Source organism: Ovis aries, chromosome 3 (genome assembly GCF_016772045.2).
Source record: "Ovis aries strain OAR_USU_Benz2616 breed Rambouillet chromosome 3, ARS-UI_Ramb_v3.0, whole genome shotgun sequence".
Taxonomy (NCBI): Eukaryota; Metazoa; Chordata; class Mammalia; order Artiodactyla; family Bovidae; genus Ovis; species Ovis aries.
In genome coordinates this window covers 156,079,221-156,102,338 of record NC_056056.1, presented here as the reverse complement: position 1 = coordinate 156,102,338, position 23,118 = coordinate 156,079,221, and the positions used below count along the sequence as shown (strand labels likewise).

The following is a 23,118-nucleotide window of genomic DNA, read 5'->3' as shown; positions in this document are numbered from 1 at the left end:
CTTTCACTTTCAAACATTTCTTAATGTATGATTGAGTAGGAATCACATTCACAATGTTGTGCCACTGCCGCTGCTGCTGCTGCTGCTGCTGCTGCTGCTGCTGCTGCTGCTGCTGCTGCTGCTGCTGCTAAGTCACTTCAGTCGTGTCCAACTCTGTGCGACCCCGTAGACAGCAGCCCACTAGGCTCCTCTGTCCCTGGGATTCTCCAGGCAAGAGTACTGGAGTGGGTTACCATTACCACCACTTAATTTTTTTAATGGAAATTTATGTTCATTCGTTTTTCAATACAGCAGGCTGGGTCTGGGGATCACATGGTGAACAGAAATTTTCATAGTTCATGCCTTCATCTGGCCTTCAGGAACCAAGGTGCTGTTTTGTTTTTTTTCTTTGCAGTCAAATAAGGTGAAGTCTTTATGTACATCGGAAGGTGAGCAGGATTGAAAAGGGCCCTGGATACCCTGCAGAGGTCAGGGAGCAGCGCGAGAGAAGGTGAGATCTTCCAGAGCCCAGTTCCAGGATCCACGGCAGGGAGGATTCCAGCACTCCCCGAGGGGGCGGAGCCTATGACAGGGCGGGACAGAGAAGCCACAGAGGTTGGGCGGGGCCTAGGGCGGGGCCTGAGCTGGGCGATGGGCGGGGCAGATGAGCTGTGGGCGGGCCCGTTTCTGGTGACTCCCTCCCGCCGTGCCTGGGCCTGCTCCCAAAGCCAACAGGACCGCGGCGCAGAACGGCAGTCTAGTCCCCGGCCCATCTCCATGTTGGTGGTGGCCTGAGCGGAAGCCTAAGTGGGATGCGGCTGACGCGGAAGCGTCTCTGCTCGATTCTCATCGCCGTGTACTGCCTCTTTTCCCTCTACGCCGCCTACCACGTCTTCTTCGGGCGCCGCCGCCGGACGCAGGACGCGCCTTTGCGGGGCCTCAGGAAGGGGGTTGTCCCGGTGCGGGAGAGGCGCGGCCGAGGTAGGACACCGGGCTGGGGCCTCTCTTCTCGGGCTGCGCGCCGGGGCGCGGGGCTGAGGGATGGTAGGGGCCGGGAGAGCTGAGCCACGCTGCCACCAATCCCGCTCTCGGGTCCAGGATGGCTCCGTGGCGCGCTTCTCCGATTCCAGCTCTCGGTAGCACCCCAGGCCTCGGGATTGGAGGATATAGGAATGCTTAGGTCCTCGCCCAAATCTCACATGCTGTCGCCACTCCCCACCCCTGGGGCTAACAGGTGCACACACTTTTAAAAACACATCTTGAATATCCAAGACGTTGTCACAAAATGCCAGATTCTCTGGAATGCCGCTGGCCTAAAGACATCTATACCCATATTGAAACAAAAGAAAGTGAAAAGTGAAGTCGCTCAATCGTGTCCAACTCTTTGTGACCCCATGGACTGTAGCCCATCACTCTCCTCCCCTCCGTCCATGGGATTTTCCAGGCAAGAGTACTGGAGTGGGTTGCCATTTTCTTCTCCAGAGGATCTACCTGACCCTGGAGAGCGTTGCCATTTCCTTTTCCAGAGAATCTTCCCAACCCAGGGATCGAACCCTGATCTCCCACATTGTAGGCAGACTCTTTACCGTCTGAGCCACCAGAGAAGCCTACTGAAGCAAAGAGCCTTCTCTAATCCTGCGGAGACTTCAGAAGACTAGCGTGCTTTATCTCCAAGTTTTGATCCCTTTGTATTTTGTTGACCTATGTCAGGATCGGACTCAGGCTTATTTCTACCTTCTTTCAGAATCTTGCACAATAGTATCTGAAACTGTTGGACACTTTTAATGTTGAAGCAAGTTTTATGTATAGTTTAAGTAACATATACAGTCTATATAGAATTGGTAAAAGTTAGGCTTGTAATAATACATATTACTGTACCCAGTTATTTTAGAAGGCTTTTTTGGGGAGCCTAACATTTTATTAACATTTTATTTCAAGTTCTTTTGGGGTAATGGTTCAATCAAAATTAAGTTCTGCTTTCCTTTTTAAAATTTTTATTGTGTGTTTAACTTGTTCAAATTCTCTTGTTTAATCTCTGAAAAATTGAAGTTAGGATGCAGGTAAAACTCCCTGACTTTCCAGGTAGCTGAGTGGTGAAGAATCCACCTGCCAATGCAGGAGATGTGGGTTGGATCCCTGGATAGGAAAGATCCCCTGGGAAAAAAAAAAAAGTAGCAGACACTACAGTATTCTCACCTGGAAAATCCATGGACAGAGAAGGCTGGCAGGCTATAGTCCATGGGGTTGCATGGGGTTGCAAAAGAGTCATACACTACTTAGCAACTAACAACAACATCTAATGTAAATGGCTTGGATTTATCTATAACTGATGCTCTGCCTTATTGATGACACTTGTTACTCTTTTTATAACACAGAACAATCTACTTTGAGAAGTGAAGAATGGAATCCTTGGGAAGAAGATGAAAAAAATGAACAACAACACAGACTTAAAACTAGCCTTCAGATAGTAAATAAGTCCACAAAAGAGAAAAAACACTTCCAGGTACAAATCTGGGGCAAAGCTGCCATTGGTAAGTTAATGTTTAAAGCTAAGATATGTAAAAGCATCGTATAAAAGCACTATTAATACATTTAAAGTCTATTTCATCATTTGTTAAGATACCATGATACATTTTTTCACTTTTTTTGATATTCCATTTCTATTTTTATTAGACAACATCTGTGTAAACACACACAAACATACGCATGTGCCCCTGTCTTTAACAGAGCACAGCTTTATTTGTAGACACAAAGAGTTGGTTGTGTGAACATCATTATATTAAATGCCTATGTCAACTGAATTTTCATAGAACTATGTGTTTATTAGACACTATATACACAAGTGTAAGATGTGGCCTCTGACCTTAATGGCCAAACAAGTTTAGGAAACACTGAACTGAAAAAAGCTAAACAAGGTTCTTTGTTGCAGAAACTTTGTCAGATGTTTTAATATGCCAGTGTTCATCATGAATGCCTCGGAAGGGGATATAATATGTAGTTGATTAAACTTGGTTGCCCACCAAAACACTTTTGCTCTGAGTATCATGAGAGTATAGTGTTCCAAATTATACGATATGCTTAATTAGAGAATGGGACCCTCAATGACAAAAGAGTCAGAAAGAACTTAGTCAATTAGAAGTGAGTTTTTTGGCTATTAAACATGAGTTAAATATATGTACAGTAAGGGATATGGATAAAAGGTACCAGGTGAAAGGAAAGTAAACAGAATAGTAGTGCCTGACCCATAATGTTTCATAAATTCATAAATATTTGCATACATATATACACCCTTGAAAATTACTGATCTCTAAAGTTCAAGTACCCAGACCTCTAATCATCAAGTTCTAGCAATTTTTTTCTCTATTAGAATCTGTCATATTAATTTTTCTTTAAATTTCCACTTCCTCATTCTAGTTTTTAATTAAATATACTTCTTAACATTTTCCATGTTTCTAGACTTTTCTGATTTCAATTTAATAGGCACAAAGTGGTCAGATGAGCTTTATCAAGCATTGCATTCATCAGCCTATTCCCCAGGCGCAGTCATAGGATACCAGTTACAGAAATTCCCATTCAAAAGGGAGAAAATGGAAGAAGAATGGAGTCACAGGTTTAAGCAGGTTTGATATCCAACCACGCAAACTCCATTAGGTTTCAAGCCCTGGGAGTGAGTAATCTATGGCTCAAATGTTCTTTCTGGATTTTTCAGCTCCATGCTTGGGAAGTCATCCTTCCATTTTCAGGAAGGTTAGCATGTGTTTGCAGCTCAGTAGCTTTATCAGCGTGTTTCCTGCTGTTAGGATTTGGGGAATCCAATAAGCTTGTTTCATTTCAACTCTCTCTCTGTCCCTTTTAGTCCAAGTTGGCAGTGTTTCTATTAATATAACGTTCTCAAGAACCATGTCAGTCTCCCATATGTATGTCATAAAGATTCACTTTATTAGACAAGAGTTCCACCATCGGTGTTTCCTGGATAACCCTATCTCTGTTTCTAGCTTCTGCTGATAATCGCTAAGGAAATCCACAAATCAATACCTAATATTAAAAAAAAAACAACCCTCTATGTGATTGAATATTCTGACCAGACATTAGCAAAAGGATGTCAGCTACATCTTTAGCCTTCCATTTTCAGGAATGCTAGCATGCTTTCTTGACAGTGAATCCCCTAATTTTTCCTCTCTTTTGCAATCTGAAGAGGCTTGAGAATTTCCAAAATCATCAAGTCATGATTACTTTTTGCTTAATTTTTTTCTAAGTCTCTCTTTTCAACTCATATCTTATTGTAATCAGTGAGAAGAAATGAGGCCACAGCTACAACACTTTACTTAGAAATTTCAACTAACTATCCAGTGTAATCATTTACAAGTTCTGCTTTGCACATAAGTGCAGGAAACAATTCAGCTAAACTGTCTATTGTTTATAACAAGGATCTTCTTTACTCCAATCTCTAATAGCATGTTCCTCATTTCCTTCTGAGCCCTCACCAACAGCACTTTTAATGTGCCTGTTTCTTCCAACAATCAGTTTATGATGATTTTTATATTCTCGAAAATGATACAAGTTTTTTCCTACTGTTCTCCTAACTTTCTCCTGAGTTGTCGCCAGCTGAGTCACTAGCATCCATATTTGTACCTACAGTCTGTTTAAGTCATTCTAATCTAAATGTTTTTTAATCATTGTTCTCAAAATTTTTTCAACCTTTCCCCATTACCCAATTGCAAAGCCACTTCCAGATTTTTAAGTATTTGTTACAGCAGCACCCCATTTCTATAGCCTCGTAATATGTAGTTTCCTTTAGCTGCTATAACCAATTACCAAAAAGTTAGTGGCTTAAAACATTTTTTATTTAAATTTAATTATTTTTAATTGGAAGATAATTGCTTTACAATGTTGTATTGATTTCTGGTATACAACAGTGTGAACCAGCCATAAGTATACATATACCCCTCTCTCTTGAACCTCTCTCCCACCCCACCCTCCATCCCACCCCTTTAGGTCATCACAGAGCACCAGCCTGAGCTCCCTGTGTTATATAGTAACTTCACACTAGCTATTTATTTTACACATTGTAATGTATATGTTTCAGTGCAACTCTCTCAATTCACCCCACTCTCCTTCCCCTACTGTGTCCACAAGTCAGGAGACCACCTGCAGTGCAGGAGACTGCCTACAATGCAGGAGTCCTGGGTTCTGCCCCTGGGTGGGAAGATCCCCTGGAGAAGGAAATGGCAGCCCACTCTGGTATACTTGCCTGGGAAATCCCATGGATAGAGAAGCCTGGCAGGCTACAGTCCATGGTGCTAAGAGTTGGACACAACTTAGCAACTAAACCACCAACCACTACCATGACTGAGCAACATTCCATTGTATATAAAAACAACATATATTTTTTAATCTATAATTGACTTATAAGTTTCAAGTATACTACATAATGATTTAATATAGGTGTATATTGTAAAAGGATCAATACAGTAAGTCTAGTGAACATCCATCACCTCACATAGTTAAAACTTTTTTCTTGTAATGTGAACTTTATGATCTACCCTCTTAGCAACTTTCAAATATGCAAATATAGCATCATTAACTTTGGTCACCATAAATTTATTATATTACATTTCTGAAGGCAGAAATCTAAAGTGTGTCCTCAGGCTGTATTCCATTTGGATGCTCTAGAGGAGCATCTGTTTCCTTGCTTCTTACTGCCTTCTAGTAACTGCCTTCATTCCTTGACCCATAGCCTCACCTCATCCTGACTTCTTCTTCCTCAAACCTCTTTCCCTCATTTTGACACTCCTGGCTCCCTCTCCTGAGGACCCTTGTGATTATATAGGACCCACCCAGAACAACAGACTGGTTCAAAATTGGGAAAGGAGTATATCAAGGCTGTATATTGTCACCTTGCTTATTCAGCTTATATGTAGAATACATCATGTGAAATGCCGGGCTGGCTGAATCACAAGTGGAATCAAGATTGCCCGGAGAAATATCAAGAACCTCAGATATGCAGATGATACCACTCTAATGGCAGAAAGCAAAGAACTAAGGAGTCTCTTGATGAAGGTGAAAGAGGAGAGTGAAAAAGCTGACTTAAAACTTAACATTCAGAAAACTAAGATCACGGCATCTGGTCCCATCACTTCATGGAAAATAGATGGAGAAAAAGTGAAAACAGTGACAAATTTTATTTTCTTGGACTCCAAAATCACTATGAACAGTGACCACAGCCACAAAATTAAAAGATGCTTGCTCATTAGAAGAAAAGCTATGACAAACCTCAGTTCAGTTCAGTTCAGTCACTCAGTTTGCAACCCCATGGACTGTAGCATGCCAAGCTTCCCTGTCCATCACCAACTCCCAGAGCTTGCTCAAACTCATGTCCATTGAGTCGGTGATGCCATCCAACCATCTCATCCTCTGTTGTCCCCTTCTCCTCCTGCCTTCAATCTTTCCCAGCATCAGGATCTTTTCTAATGAGTCAGTTCTTCTCATCGGGTGACCAAAGTATTAGAGTTTCAGCTTCAGCATCAGTCCTTCAATGAATATTCAGGACTGATTTCCTTTGGGATGGACTGGTTGGATCTCCTTGCAGTGAAAGGGACTCTCAAGAGTCTTCTCCAACACCACACTTCAAAAGCATCACTTCTTCAGTGCTCAGCTTTCTTTGTAGTCCAACTCTCACATCCATACATGACTACTGGGAAAACCATAGCTTTGACTAGACGAACTTTTGTTAGCAAAGTAATGTCTCCACTTTTTAATATACTGTCTAGGTTGGTCATAGCTTTTCTTCCAAGGAGCAAGTGTCTTTTAATTTCATGGCTGCAGTCACCATCTGCAGTGATTTGGGAGCCCCCCAAAATAAAATCTCTTGTGGTTTCCATTGTTTCCCCAACTATTTGCTGTGAAGTGACGGGCCTAGAGAATGTATTAAAAGCTAAGCGCCAAAGAATTGATGCTTTTGAACTGTGATGCTAGAGAAGATCTTGAGAGTCCCTTGCACAGCAAGGAGATCAAATCAGTCAATCTTAAAGGAAATCAACCCTGAATACTCTTTGGAAGGACTGATGCTGAAGCTGAAACTCCAGTACTTTGGCCACCTGATGTGAAGAACCAACTCATTGGAACAGACCCTGATGCTGGGAAAGATTGAGGGCAGGAAGAAACGGGGGCGACAGAGGATAAGATGATAGGATGGCATCATCGACTCAACGGACATGAGTTTGAGCAGACTCTGGGAGATAGTGAAGGACAGGGAAGCCTGGCATGCTGCAGTCCATGGGGTCACAAAGAGTCGGACATGACTTAAGGATTGAACAACAGCAACCACACCCAGATAATCAGCGCTGAACAACATCAACAGGTAGATAATCCAGCATAATCTCTATACTTTAGCATCCTTATCTTAATCACATTTAGAAAGCCTCTTTTGCTTTCTAAAGGTAATGTATTTACAGGTCCTAGAGATTTCATCTTTGGCCATCTTGAGTTGGGAGAAAGCATTACTCAACCTACCTATTTGGAAAGTTTTATCTGATTAGCCTAGTCTTTTAACATGGGTTTTTTGTGCATGTCTTTACCAGAGTGTGGTAAGAATGTACCAAAACACATCTTCCAAGGTAACTTTTTAGTTACATTTAGGTAACCGGGCTCCCCAATTACCTCATTGTCTCCAGAATACCTTATTGTGTGACACTGCTCTCCTCTACTCTCAGAGCTTTCATATAGGTGAAATCCTGATAAAACACAGGGGCTGGCCTAAAGAGATAGGATGCAGTGGCAGTTGTCTGCAGACGGTGTCATGTAGTGAAGGATGTGTGCTCAGTTGGGAAGGAGGTAATATCTCCTTGATATATTGAATGTATATGCATACATGAGACCTCTGGTTCTATTTGGCATAAGATGGTAAATCCATCCCCAGCTTGTTATAGTACAGAAACAGTTCTAATCTAAGGTAATTTACACACTGTAATATAACACATTTCAGGGTAAGACAGGTAGTCCAGTGATACTTATGGATTTCTCAAATTTAGAATCAGAGAGTTTATTATCTTTAATATATCCCACATTTTGCCACATTTTACACTGACAACATCTGAGTTAGTCTCTTGTACATTAGCTGCCATATTGATGATTTTGAGCCCAAAGAGGAATAGAATCTGATTTCTTATCCAAATAATGTGAAAGAGCAGAACATAAAGTCATCTCACACAATAGAGTAAACCAGATGGTAAATGCTTTCATTTTTTGTTTTTTTAATTATCAGGTTTGTATCTCTGGGAGCATATTTTCGAAGGTTTACTTGAACCCACTGATGTGACTGCTCAGTGGAGAGAAGGAAATTCAATTGTTGGAAGAACACATTACAGGTATTAACTGTGCAATACTGATCTTTGATATGGTGCTGTACAATGTTTTATATCAATACCAAAAGAAAACTCAGAGGAAAATATATTCATAGAAAATATTTCCACTTTAACTTGCGAAGAATGGAGAATCTCATGAATATATATTTGTAGTTATAGCTTACCTTAAACATTTTCTTATAAAATTGGATGTAACAAAATTCTGCTTTTTTTTGGAATTCTATATATGTTTTATTTTAATCAAAACATTTCTGATTATATGGAAAAGTTCATGCTCTAAATTTTGTAACATTTGGTTATTAATAAATATTTAACATTCTATCTTGGGGGAATGATACATAAACAAAGTGTTTTTATTTTTCTCTTTCATGTAATAGAGTCACATATTTTTCACATAATATTCACATGGTAGCTAAAGCTACTGCTATTAGTTCTGAAATTTTTATCCATTAAAACATTTCATATATGAGTTCTATCATGATTTGATAGTATAGATTACCATTTTACTGCAATATTCAGAAATATTTTTTTAGATTATAACCAATGTATTATGAAGATTTTTTTTTGCATTCTTGTTTTTATAACTGTGATTGCATATTTCTGAAGGTTTTTAAAGAGCATTAAGACAATTTTATTTAGAAAAATTATGGCAATGAAGTAATACTGTTTTCTGTTAAATTTTGCTTTCTAATTGAAATAACCAAAAATAATTATTTTAAATGCTTATTTCATTTAACAGTTATATTATTCAGGGGGAAAAACTGTGAACTAATGATTATGGCTTCCATTAGGGTTCTATTTATTTCCCAAGAGATTAAGAGGAAAGGCTATGGTTAATATGATGCTGGGAAAGATTGAGGTCAGGAGGAGAAGGGGACGACAGAAGATGAGATGGTTGGATGGCATCACTGACTTGATAGACATGGGTTTGGATGGACTCCGGGAGTTGGTGATGGACAGGGAGGCCTGGCGTGCTGCAATTCATGGGGTCGCAAATAGTCAGACACGACTGAGTAACTAAACTGAACTGAATATGTTTCATTTGAATTTTCACTGCTCTTTTAATTCTTTATTTACTGTATACTCACTTAGAAACCAATTTCATTGCATGTATCTTTTCAAAGAAATCATTCTTGAAAAGCAAACAGACTTTTAAATCATCATTGGTAATGATTATTTTTCCTTTTATCTCCAGGCTTATCGATGGGATTATAGATGTAATCCCACTGAAGAGCTTATACATAATTCTAAGCTTAAAATAGTTGGATTCAGGTGTCTGAAAGTAGATGTGTGTTTTGCATATAAATCTAACGTTTTGCTGTTTCAAATGTAAGCATATGTTATGAGTATTAGTCTAGTAGATCTACCTAGCGGAGAAGGCACTGGCGCCCCACTCCAGTACTCTTGCCTGGAAAATCCCATGTATGGAGGAGCCTGGTGGGCTGCAGTCCATGGGGTCGCTGATAGTTGGGCACGACTGAGCGATTTCACTTTCACTTTTCATTTTCATGCATTGGCGAAGGAAATGGCAACCCACTCCAGTGTTCTTGCCTGGAGAATCCCAGAGATGGGGGAGCCTAGTAGGCTGCCATCTATGGGGTCGCACAGAGTCAGACACGACTGAAGCAACTTAGCAGCAGCAGCAGCAGCAGATCTCCCTACAACATATAGAATTTCCAAAGGAATTATTTAAAATTTATTGAGAAGTTAACACACAGTGTTATTATATTGATAGCAAAGATTTTGAGCAAATAGCCTTAACTCCAAAAAGAAAAACTCATTTCCTGTTTCCTTCTGAAATACTTACCTGAGATTTTATATTATGATTAAATAGCAACGCTATTTCCTTTTAGATTTCAAGAGAAGTGCGTATTCAGGGAAGTTCACTGTTATAGCTGATTTTTGTAAACAACTTACTAAAGGTTTAGGCTCATGGAAAGTAGCAAATATAATTTCTCCAAAATTAATAAACTTCTATGAAATTGCAGTTTTGAGTTGAATCAGGCTTCATGGGTACTAACTAAAATGTTTTGACACATTCATTTTTTACTTTCCCAAAAGTGAGTTGGAAGTAGTGGCTCATCTTGAAGATACAGAAAGAGTTTCTGAATACTATCAAGGTCCTTTAAATAAGCATAAATACATTCTATTTAAATAAACCGTTAAATTTACAAAGAACTTATATTATTTAATTTTAATTTCACAACAGTTCTGAGGCAGAAAATAGAAAGGATATCATCAGTGTTCCAGGGTAAATCAGGCTCCTGAATGCTTATTATTAACAATTTCTGGCCCAAATGATGTAATCCAAGATACCAGATAAATAATTCAGAATGGAAATAGAGCTATCAGACAGTCCCTGTGCTTATATTGGCCTGACCAGCTCCTTATTTCCTTAAAGGCAGGCTATAAGTGATACCTAAATATTTGGGAGTTGTTTGATTAAATATGGAATTAAATGTGGGATATAGCTATATGTAGCACTTCATGTTTCAGAAGGAAAGAAATGAAATGACTCCTTGTTCACCACTGAGTCCATACCATATATAGTCTGTGCTTAGGATGTGAGTAGTTGAACGCATGTGGGGCAGACTGAACCTGTGATTCAGCCTGGTGAAGTCCTGTCACCTCTGGACAGGGTAGCAGTGTGACTGAGTTATTTAGGGCACAGACTCCAGAGCCAGAATATCTGAGTTCCAGTTCCAGCTTTACCTCTCATTGGTTGTCTGACCTCAGGCAAATTTCTTAACCTCTCTGGATTTCCTTAAGTTTAAAATAAGGCAAATAATAGTTTCTATTTTACAGTATTCTTTTGAAAATTAAACGCATAATAGGTATACAGTGCTTAGACCAGTATCAGGCACGTAGTAATCACTATAGAAGTCTTGTTACTAGTTTTATTATATTTACTCTACTTAAATAGGTATTGCACCATCTCTGTATGTTTCAGTTCTCCTTTTTCTGTGTTTCCATCATTGTCTATTATCTCTCCATCATATAATTTCCCAACAAGCACCTTATTGATACATTTTTTATGTTAATGTGTTCATTTATGTTACAAGCTAGCATGGAACCCATTCATCTCTTGAAGAAACTTTGCCTGTCTCTACTCACCTCCATCATATGTTCATTTATAGTTTAGTTTCATAGGGAAACTTATTTTTAATTTCTTAGGAGGAACCTTCTGTTCATCGTGGCATTTGCATTATTCCCAGAAGACTGCCTTCAGAATTCTGTAATGTCCCTGTGCAGGCATTATCATAAGATATATAAGTGCCTACCCATTTGATAAAACAAAAGTTAGATACTAAGTTGGTTAATTCATTATTGTCTAAATTCAATTATGGTATTTTCAGTGAGCATCTGATCCTTATGAAAAAGGTGAACGTTCTTTAAATATCATGACAGAATAAAATATGTCTGATCTTATTTTTAGAATTTCCAGGTATTACTATGATAAGAAGTTAATGAACTCACTACTCACTACAATGAGTGAAAGCATTTGTAGATAATATTAATGGTTATATTGTATTTAAGTCATATACTGGATCATAGATCAATACAGATCTCAAATAAACTTTTCACTGGTAACCAAAGATACTATAGTTAATTTTTCATAATGCCCATTCTCCCTTCTCCAGCCAGGCTAGTAAGAGGGTGGGAGTGTTTCAGCATAAACACTGAATTAGGAAGGCATGGAGTCATGGCAGTGATACTGGCCATGAGAATGGGGTAACTGCAGCAGCTATTTAAAAGTAAGGGCCATTCATGAGTTCGGCATACCTATTTTATAAAACTGAATTTTTTAAAACTATCAGTCTAAGAATAATATAAAATAATTTAAAAAATGATGTAGAATCAATGGCTGAGAACTATGTGTATGGTTTAGTTTGTGCACTTATTATTGATCAAGGCATTTGCCAGTCTCTTAGCTGGCAAATTATTAATCTTATCTGTAACTCACTTAATATAGTAGCATATAGCATTTTTTTCAGTAGCACTTACTGAATTTAGGGAAAATGAAACAGTATTTACACTGGATTCTAAAAAATATGTTTTGCTCACGTTCAGGTTAGAATTCAATATTCAGATTTCTCTGGACTATCTAAGTATCGAAAGTACTTATTGGGAGGCAAGTTTTTAACTGAACCTAGCTAATAGTCAGACATGACTGAACGACTTCCCTTTCACTTTTCACTTTCATGCATTGGAGAAGGAAATGGCAACCCACTCCAGTGTTCTTGCCTGGAGAATCCCAGGGACGGGAGAGCCTGGTGGGCTGCCGTCTATGGGGTCGCACAGAGTTGGACACGACTGAAGCAACTTAGCAGCAGCAGCAGCAACAGCAAAAGTACAAATATTGAAGAACAGAAGTTCTGACCATTAAATATATGCTAGGAATTCTAGAAGAGGAAGTCACTGTTTTAAAATTCCATGTATAGCTCCATAAATATGGTCATTTTTCAGTTAATGGATATTTATGACTGATGCCTGATTCATAACTTTAGGAAATGAAAACACAATGTTTCATCAGGAATAAATATACTGTAATATCTTATACATGTGCCTGAGCATGCATGCACGCACACATGCATGCTCAGTCGTTTCAGTCGTGTCTGACTCTTTGTGACTCTATGGACTGCAGCCCACCAGGCTCCTCTGTCCATGGGCTTCTTCAGGCAAAATACTGGAGTGGGTTGCCAAACCCTCCTGCAGGGGATCTTCCCAACCCAGGGATTGAACTCACGTCTCCTGCGACTCCTACATTGCAAGTAGATTCTCTAGCGCTGAGTCACTGCAGAAGCCCACATATGGCGTACAGTATAGCTGGAAATTTATTACTAAATTGAATTTTGTAATTTGATTCATATTTTAAATGCAGTAGGAGAACTTAAATAAATCGGTAGAGCAAAATAACTCCCTTAAAGAGAATTATGGCTTACTTATTCGACGTTTACTGAGTTGCCTGCTGGTTGGTTCATACTAGGTTCTGAAGATCTCAAAGTGAATAAAATACTTTTCCCTCAGGGAGTTCACACACTAGAAGCTGAGATAAATACATTAATAACTTTGAATCTTTATACAGAGCATAATGATAAAGACGTGTATACTCCTTAGTTGTTAGGGAAATATAGAGGGAAGGTCACTAAGTCAATGTAAGTAGAGTTGGGGGTATGGCACCTATCAAGAAAGGCTTCCTAGAGGAGGTGATAGCTGAGCTGAGTCTTAAAAGATAAGTAGAATTTAGAAAGGCACCAAGAGGAGAGATTATATTCCCAGCAGAGGCAGTATCAGAAATGATACACAGCTTGGTTTGTGCACAAAATTTCAGGCCATTCAGAACCCCCAGAACATGAAGATGGGAGAGAGTAGCTGATATTGGAAGTGGAGGGCAAGGGCCAGATCATGGTGGGCCTAGTACGTGCCACATTAAAGCCCTTGGACTTTGTTCTTGTTCAGTGAAAAGCAGTTGAGGATGATTAAGCTAGATAGTGTGGTATTGTCATGCATTTTTGGTGTCGATGTCTCTAGTAGCTGTGTAGAAAAATGATTTGAAGGAGACAACTGAAATCAAGCAGACCACAACTTTGCATTAGAAAGCTCCTAAGTATCCTGCTGAGATATAAATAAGGGATGAAACTGGAAAGTGGTATTCTGACAGAGCCAGGAATTTGAGAAACTGAGGGGCAAAACTATCAGAATTTAAGGATTATTAGATGAGAGCAAGAATCAAATGTGACAGTTGCCTGGTTGCTAGCTTGCATGACAAGATAGCTAGTATGCATTCAACATAGATAGTACCGGCAGAATAAAAGCAGATTTTTCCACTCTTCTCTAGCCCACTACACAGCACCAGCCTAACCCCCTCTTTCACAGCAGACAACCCTGCCTATTTCTTCGAGAATATCCATAACTGTCTCCCCTAACTAGCTCCTGTAACATTTATGTACATGCTCTCTAAGTGATCCCTCACCTAACCTTCTCTTTTTCTTAGCTCTCAGATGGTGAGGTGATTCCCTAGCTCAACATTAACTTCCTCTATCTGTGCATCCTTTCTACATACTGTAAGACCTTGCTCCATTGGTTACTTCCTTGCTCTCCTCATCTTCAACCTTTCACTTATTATTACTTTCTTGCCTTCTCATCCACACTTGCAGAAGAGTTGTCTAAGCTTACTGTCCCCACTTACTTTTTTTGTAAATTTATTTAAGTATAGCTGATTTATAATGTTGTATTAATTTCAGTATAGCAGAGTGATTCCGTTAAACACACACACAGACATATATACACACACATTCTTTTTCATACTCTTTTTCCATTTGGGTTTATCACAGGATGTTCACTATAATGCCTTGTTGTTTATCCATTCTGTATATAATGGTTTACATCTGCTAACTCAGACTTCCTGTCCATCTTCCCTCCTCCCCGTCCCCCTTGGCAACCACAGGTCTGCTCTCTATGCCTGTGATTCTGTCTCATAGATAGGTTCACTTGCGTCATATGTTAGATTCCACATGTAAGTGATATCATATGGTTTTTGTCTTTTTATGACTTAGTTCACTTAGTATGATAATGTCTAGGTCCACCCATATTGCTGCAAATGGCATTGTTTCATTCTTTTTTATGGCTGAGTAGTATTCCATTGTGTATATATAGCACATCTTTATCCATTCATCTGTCAGTGAGCATTTAGCTTGCTTCTACATCTTGGCTACTGTGAATAGTGCTACTGTTGACATAGGAGTCCTTGTATCTTTTTGAATTACAGTTTTATTTGAATATATGCTCATAAGTGAGATTGCTAGATCATATGGCAACTCTATTTTCAACTCTAGTTTTAGTTTTTTGAGGAACTTTCATACTGCTTTCCATACAGGCTCTACCAACTTACATTCCCACCAACAGTGTAGAGAGGCTCCCTTTTCTCCATACCCTCTTCAGCATTCGTTAATTTGTGGACTTTTTAATGCTGGCCATTCTGACTCTTACGAATTTTGAGTTGCACTTCTCCCCACTGAACTTGTTACTGTCCCCTGACTTCTCATCTCACTGCAGTTTGACTAGCACACCTCCCAACACACACATGCACACAACTATCTGAATTGTAAGGGAAATTTTTTTACCCCTAAAGTTTCTTTATCTAAGTCCATGTTTCCCAAATTATGTACTAAGGTACCCTGGGGCACCACAAAATATTTTTAATATTTGTGGGAATGACAGTTACACTTCACATCTGTCAAACACCATGCAAACTACTAGTTTGAGGTAGTTCACATTTCACCATTAGATCACCCTGCATCCACTTCAGAGATGTTACGCATTTGTGGAGCTGAGTTTCTCATGAATGCTGTGATCAGATCCAGGTACCACTCAGAAATCAAAGTGGAATAAGCAGTGACTGTGGCAGTGTCCTCTCTGATTCCAAGGTTTGAGAAGTTGTGTAGTGCTACATAGGTACACACATCCCATTATTAAGCATGTGTAGGTAGTTAAGAGCAAAGAGTCAGACACGACTGAGTGACTGAACTGAACTGAAATAGGAATATTACGTTTTTCTTCAGTGTATGCATGCTATTTTTTAAGTGGCTTCTAAGCTCTTGGACAGAAATACTTAACAAGTTATTTGAATCTAACAACTTAAAAAACATTGCTCATTAATCATTACTCATTATTTTTGGTTTGGTAGATACTATGAAAGAATTACTAAAACACTGAAAGTCCTGGGAACCAAAAAAATTGGGGAACTTCTGATCTATACCTTGGCTCCGCAGACTTGACCCCAGGGCTTTCACCTTTGCGTTGAGGTCCAGAAAACCGGTTGGTCAGCACGTGAGGGGTGACATGCCTGATTGCTGGAATGTGAGTGCCTTCTTCAAAAAGGGAGCTATAGAGACTCCACAATGGGTCAGATGTGCCCTTAACAAATCAGGCTTTGGTTAATTTGCATGGATCAATAAAATTAGAAGTATTCCTCCCTATCCCTTCATTTTGGGATCTTCACTGCATCATTCGGGATCTTTCATTGTGGCATGTCGACTCTCTAGTTGTGGCTCATGGGCTCGGTAGTTGTGGCATGCTGACTTAGTTGCTCCGCTGCCTGTGGGAATCTTAGTTCCTTGACCAGGGATCAGACCTGGGTCCCCTGTGTTGCAAGATGGATTCTTAACCACTGGACCACCAGGGAAGTCCCCCTGCCTGTAACTTTGGTGGTTTAGTCACTAAGTCGTGTCCAACTCTTTGCAACCCCATAGTCTGTAGCCCTCCAGGCTACTCTGTGCATGGAATTCTCCAGGCAAGAATACTGGAGTGGATTGTCATTTCCTTCTCCAGCCCATAGCTTTAAAGGAGACAAAAATGTTCATGTGCTACCAATAATAACTATTTTAAATTTACCATAACTATCCTCATCATCTCTAAAGTGCTTTCTAGCCCCTCAGATTCTGCAGATTCTCCTAAATGACTAAATGATCACTGAATCGTTTGGCGTCTTCCTGTCCAAGGCAAATTCAAGAAACACAGTTTTGTTCCCATAGCTTATCATCACTGTAGAACAGTGTCATAAAAATCACACAGTACATACACACACAAAGTACATATTTATATTTTGTGTTTTGACTAATATCTACTAATCTGAGCTAACCATAGTGTCTTGGGAAAAACTCAAGCTCTCAAGTTAGATCTTGATTCAAATCTCAATGCTGCCATCACAGGCTGTGTAACTTCAGCCTGATTTCCCAAATACAAAATGGGGGCCTAATGTCCTCTGCAGAGTTGTTGTAGAGGTTAAAGGAGAACCTGTGCAGAGTGCCTTTGTACCGTGTATAAAAAAGGCATTTAATAAATGTTAGTTTTTTATCCCAAACAATAATAAGCAATAAAAGCAAGATTTTAACATATTTGTACTAAATATTTAAAGATTCTAGCAAATTATTAAAAAATGGTTGAGCAGGTTGCAAAGAATCCAGGACCATCTAATTTTACCATAGGTTAAATGGTACTTTTTTATATTTAATACATATTCATTTAAAATATTTCAGTGGTACTGGTTGTTCAAAGCAGCACATAATATGAAAATGTGAGTTATGAAATGTATCTACTCCTTTTATGATATTTTTAAATACTTTATAGAATAGGGAGTAATACAATAGATTCCCATTTATCCACTACCTGGAACCAGGTGGCACAGTGGTAAAGGATCCAGTGCAGGAGACAGTAGAGATACATTTTCAGTCCCTGGATAGGAAAGATCCCCTGAAGAAGGAAGTGGCAACCCTCTCCAGTATTCTTGCTTGGAAGATTCCATGGACAGAGGAGCCTGGCGAGCTATAGTCTACGGGGTCACAGAGTTGGCACGACAGCACACCCACACACAGAACTAGCAGCTTCTGGCTCTCTGTCCTATTTGCTTCAGATATGTAACTTTCCTCTTAAAAGAATTAAACATTTCCAATAAAGGCATTAAATGCTCTCTTCTTATTGTTCCTCATGTCCTTTCCTCTCCCTTCCTCCTTAGAGTCAATCACTGTCGTGAATTTGTTATATATCTTCCCATTCAAATTTTTATATTTACACGTTTACTAGATATATAAGCATAAATTTTTTTCCTGTGGTACTTTCAAATTTGCATATAATTAATCTGTCTACAACCAAAACTTGCCATTAATCTACATCTCTGTCCCACCATCCAAACGTGTTCAAAAAAGGTATTATAGAAATTTTCTAGGAAGAATATGGGTTAAGTCTCATTGTATATTTTACATAAAATGACATCGAACTTGTGGTACCAAACAGTTTTGTTCTGTTCTTGATTGTCCCTTGTTTTTCTTTTGTTTTTAACAGCTTCATCACTGGTCCGGCTGTGGTCCCAGGGTACTTCTCTGTTGATGTGAACAATGTGGTCCTGGTTCTAAATGGAAGAGAAAAGGCGAAGGTCTTTTATGCCACCCAGTGGTTACTTTATGCACAGAATTTAGTGCAAACTCAAAAACTCCAGCATCTTGCTGTTGTTTTGCTAGGAAATGAACATTGTAATAATGAATGGATAAACCAGTTCCTCAAAAGAAATGGAGGCTCTGTGGAACGACTTTTCATAATATATGACAGCCCCTGGATTAATGACATGGATATTTTCCAGTGGCCTTTAGGAGTAGCAACGTAAGTACAAATTATTTTTACATGTTTCCAGGCTCTAAGACCTGAATCTCTGTACCAGGAAGATTGTGTTTTAGATTTGTGATAAATGTAGTTCTTCTGAGCTCCTTGAGGCCATGTGCACCCTTTTCTTTGGGCAGAAATGTGGTTTGGCCTCATGCCTTGGTAATAGTAGTTGATATTTTGAGTATTTTAGACTTTGATGAGGAGACCAGATAAGTTACATTTTTGTATTTTAGAACCCCAAGGCATAGTAAATTTTCAAATTGATCAGTAGTGCCTTAAAGAGATGTTTAGCAGTGGATGGCAGAGAGACAGACTTTCTAAAAACAATTATAAAATCTCTTCATCTATATCTATATAACTATTATATAGATACTTAGTTTTCTTAAATCCTTACTTTAGATCAAGTGTCACGTTGAGAGCACCCTGACCCTTCGGTTTGGGAGGATTATAATATACTCAGATCTGACACTGAGACTGGTTGAGTTTGCACAGACCTCTTGCATGTGCTCAGTCATGTCTGATGCTTTGCAACCCCCTGTACTGTATCCCACCAGGCTCCTCTGTCCATGGAATTTTCCAGGCAAGAATACTAGAGTGGGTTGCCATTTCCTACTCCAAGGGATCTTCCTAATCCAGGGATCAAACACACATCTCTAGAACCTTCTGCATTGGCAGGCGAATTATTTACCACTTCCCCACCTTGGAAACCCTCTCCCCCAAATTAATTTATATATTATTTGGGGGTTTTGGGGTCTATCTTGTTGTTGTTTAGTCACTAAATTGTGTCTGACTTTTTTGTGACTCCATTTACTGTAGCCCACCAGATTCCTCTGTCTGTGGGATTTCCCAGACAAGAATACTGGAATGGGTTCCATTTCATTCGCCAGGCTATATTCCCAAATTAGGGATTGAACCCATGTCTCCTGCATTGGCAGGAAGATTCGTTACCACTGAGCTACCAATCTATCTTTCTATTAAAAGGAAGGTTAGTTAAATAATATGTAATATATATGAGGCCTTCCTTTAAAATCGGAAACTTATTTTTTATCATTCTGTTAATACAGGGCCTTTGAGTAACAATAAGTTGACTTCAAGTTGCCACTAGTACATAAACTTCCTGATAGCAGAGATTTTTGTCTCCTTTTTGCACTACTTTATCTGTAGAGCCTAAAACAGGACATACATAGAGTAGGCACTCAATAAATGTATGTCAAATGGATGAATTATGAAATAGCTAACTAATGTGGAACTTGAATCAGATATTCATCTTCCATTATTTTATCACGGGTTACAAGATGTGACCTTTGACTGCTGCCCAGTTGGCTACACAAATGTCACCAGGGAACAAAACATATTCTTTGGCCTTCCATGTCCAGATTCTGACACAACAGGTTTAGGGCAGAGAAGAAGCAGACAAAAGGTTTGCTAGGTATAGCCAGGTTTAAGATGCTCTGAAAAATCTATCCTTTCAGTAGAATGTTTTGAAACAAAAAAATTATTTCTTTATAGTATACTACATCACCTATTCATATGGTACAGGAGGGAAACTTATTGTAATTCTGGTACTGTTGGACAAATATCTTTCTTATAGACCAGTGGTTCTCAACCAGGTGCAATTTTGCCCTCCCACTAGGAGACATTTGGCAATGTCTGGAGATACATTTGACTGTTACAAGTGGAGAGAGGAGGCGATACTGGCATCTGGTGGATAGAGGCCAGGGGTGCTGCTCAATATCTTACCGTATAGAGGACAGCCTCCACAGCAAAGAATTATCCCACCCCAAAGGGCAGTAATGCTGAGATTGAGGAGACCATTATAGACCTAACTGTTACATTAAGCTTTGCTCTAATGTGAAGGTTGTAGTTCAGGTACATAATTTGTTGCCTCTTATTCCCAAATGCCCATAAGAATGAGCCAGTTGCAGCAGGCCTCTCCTGTGTGGGATATAAGATTTTGGGTTTTTTAAAAATCTACTTGAAAAGCTTTTGGAATTGGAGTTCTTTGTTATAGCAATAAAAAGAAACAAAATAGTGCCATTTGCAGAGATGTGAATGATCTAGAGACTGTCATATGGAGTGAAGTCAAAAAGAGAAAAACAAATATCATATAATATTGCTTATATGTGGAACCTAGAAACATAGTACAGATGAACTTACTTGCAAAGCAGAAATAGAGACACAGATGTAGAGAAGAGACATATGGGTAACTTATGGATACGAAGGGGGAAGGAGGGGTAGGATGGATGGAAGATTAGGATTGACACATATTCACTGTATAAAATAGATAACTAATGAGACCCTAATGTGCAGCACAGGGAACTCTACTCAGTGCTCTGTGGTGACCTAAATAGGAAGGAAAGCTTAAAAAGAGGGGATATATGTATTCGTATGGCTGGTTCACTTTGCTGTACAACAGAAACTAACAAAACATTGTAAAGCAACTATACTCCAATAATTTTTTTTAAAATCATGATTATTATGAATGTAGAAGATTCTTTATACTTTGAAGGTCTTAAGTTCTTCCTGTCTTATAACTTCAGATCAGTAATAGAAGTTGAAGAATATAAAAAACAAAGCACTTAGGTGCATAATTTCTGTAGCAACTTTGTAAAGGATGTCAAAGTGAGACTGTTTTTTTTAAGTCAGTAGATTGAGGAACTTTTCCAAAGTAAGCATGGAAAATTATAACTTGAGATTTAAAAAATCTTATTTTAAATCTCTCTTTTCTACATCATCATGCTATCTAAGATGTTAGATTATGGAAATTTTGCCAATCCTCTTGTCATATATTAACTCATGTGTACTTACTTTTACAGATACAGGAATTTTCCTGTGGTGGAGGTGAATTGGTCAATGCTACATAATGAAAGGCCATACTTGTGTAATTTTGTAGGAACTGTTTATGAAAATTCATCCAGACAAGCACTAATGAAAATTTTGAAACAGGATGGGAATGATAAGCTTTGCTGGGTTTCAGCAAGAGAACAGTAAGTGCTATGTTTACTTGATTCATCCATCATGTTTCCAGTCTGAGAGTTGCTTTATGTGACACTACAGATTGCCACAGACATTTCTAACTCCATTAATACCAGCCTTTCTCCAGAAGATACATTAATAATTAAAGCTGTGATGAAACAGTGTTGTATACATTAAAAATAGAGAGCATCTCCCATAGTCCATCTTGAAGACAAACACTGGTAACTGTCATATGCACATGTCAATTGTTAGGTTTCCTCAATAATATTTGTTAGTCAGACTTGAACACAGGAGATTGTGGATGACAATAAGAATCTTAGGTTCATCTCTGAGATGTTCAGCAAACCAGTTCATTGTTCCAAGACTGGCATGCCATATGCATCACAGCTTCAGGAACCTGGCATCACCATGAGGACAGAGGCCATTCTTTGAACCCCGAGATCTAACATAGGACCTTGCATAAAGTAGGCCAGGACAAGTGGGGAATGGATGGATGGATGGATGGATTTAATAGGGTTAACTTTCTTCCATCTTTTACATGGTAATCATGAAACAGGTGTTCATGGACTGAAGGAAGAAATTTGGAGATCATTTATTTTATTTTTAAATGAAGTTTCATGTGTAAAGCAGTGTCATCAGAGAAGTAATGCCTTTTTTAAAAAATGTCCTTTTACATCTAGAAATACATTAATTGGAGCAGATACTGTGTTCTAGAAAGCATGACTTGACTACAACCAAGAATACTCTACCCAGTAAAGTTCTCATTCAAATTTGATGGAGTGATCAAAAGTTTTACTGAGAAGCAAAAGCCAAAAGAGTATAGCACCACCAAACCAGCCTTAAAACAAATGTTAAAGGAGCTTCTCTAGGTGAAAAAAGAAAAGGCCGCAAGAAAGAAGAAACTTACAAAGTGAAAAAGTAAAGACAAACATACAGTAAAGGTGGGAAACCATCCACACATGAAGTTAGTAGGGAGGTTAAAAGACAAAAGTAGTAAAATCATCTATATCCATAATAAGCATTTAAGGGATATACAAAACAATTAGATGTAAAATATGATATCAAAACAGTAGTTGTGAGGGGAGAAGAGTACAAATGCAGGGTTTTTAAAATTCATTTGAAGGTAAGAGATCAGCAACTTAAAGTGATTTAAAAAAAGGTGGTTCTTTGAAAAGGTAAACCCAAATGTATAAACCTTTAACAAGACTCTTAAAGAAAAAAAAAAATGAAGAGCACCCAAATCAATAAAATCAGAAATGAAAAGAAAAAGTTTCAGCCAACATTGCAAAAATACAAGGGATCATAAGAGACTACTATGTACAACTATATGCCAATACAGCGGACAACCTGGGAGACAAGGACAAATTCTTAGAAAGGTAGACTCTCCCAAAACTGAACCAGAAAGAAATAGAAAGTGTGAACAAACTGATTACCAATAATTAAATTGAATCAGTAATTTAAACACTTCCAACAAACAGAAGTCCAGCACCAGATGGCTTCACAGGTAAATTCTACCAAACATTTAAGGAGGAGTTGACATCTGTCCTCAAACTATTTTTTTTTAATTGCAGAGGGAAAAACACTTTCAAACTCATTCTACCCTATGTGATACACCACATTAGCAAAGTGAAGAATAAAAACC

At 38.7% G+C, this 23,118-nt stretch overlaps 1 protein-coding gene across 1 annotated transcript in view; it reads left to right on the top strand.

Moving 5' to 3' along the window:
* Positions 1–703: 703 nt before the first annotated feature.
* The window catches only part of RXYLT1 (ribitol xylosyltransferase 1), a 35,007-nt gene continuing 12,592 nt past the window's right edge, over positions 704–23,118 (top strand). The window contains exons 1-5 of the mRNA XM_004006502.6: positions 704–960; positions 2,355–2,510; positions 8,243–8,345; positions 18,183–18,497; positions 21,317–21,487. Of these exons, the coding sequence (XP_004006551.2) occupies positions 792–960; positions 2,355–2,510; positions 8,243–8,345; positions 18,183–18,497; positions 21,317–21,487 (914 nt within the window). The 5' untranslated portion in view covers positions 704–791. The remainder of the gene's footprint in view (positions 961–2,354; positions 2,511–8,242; positions 8,346–18,182; positions 18,498–21,316; positions 21,488–23,118) is intronic.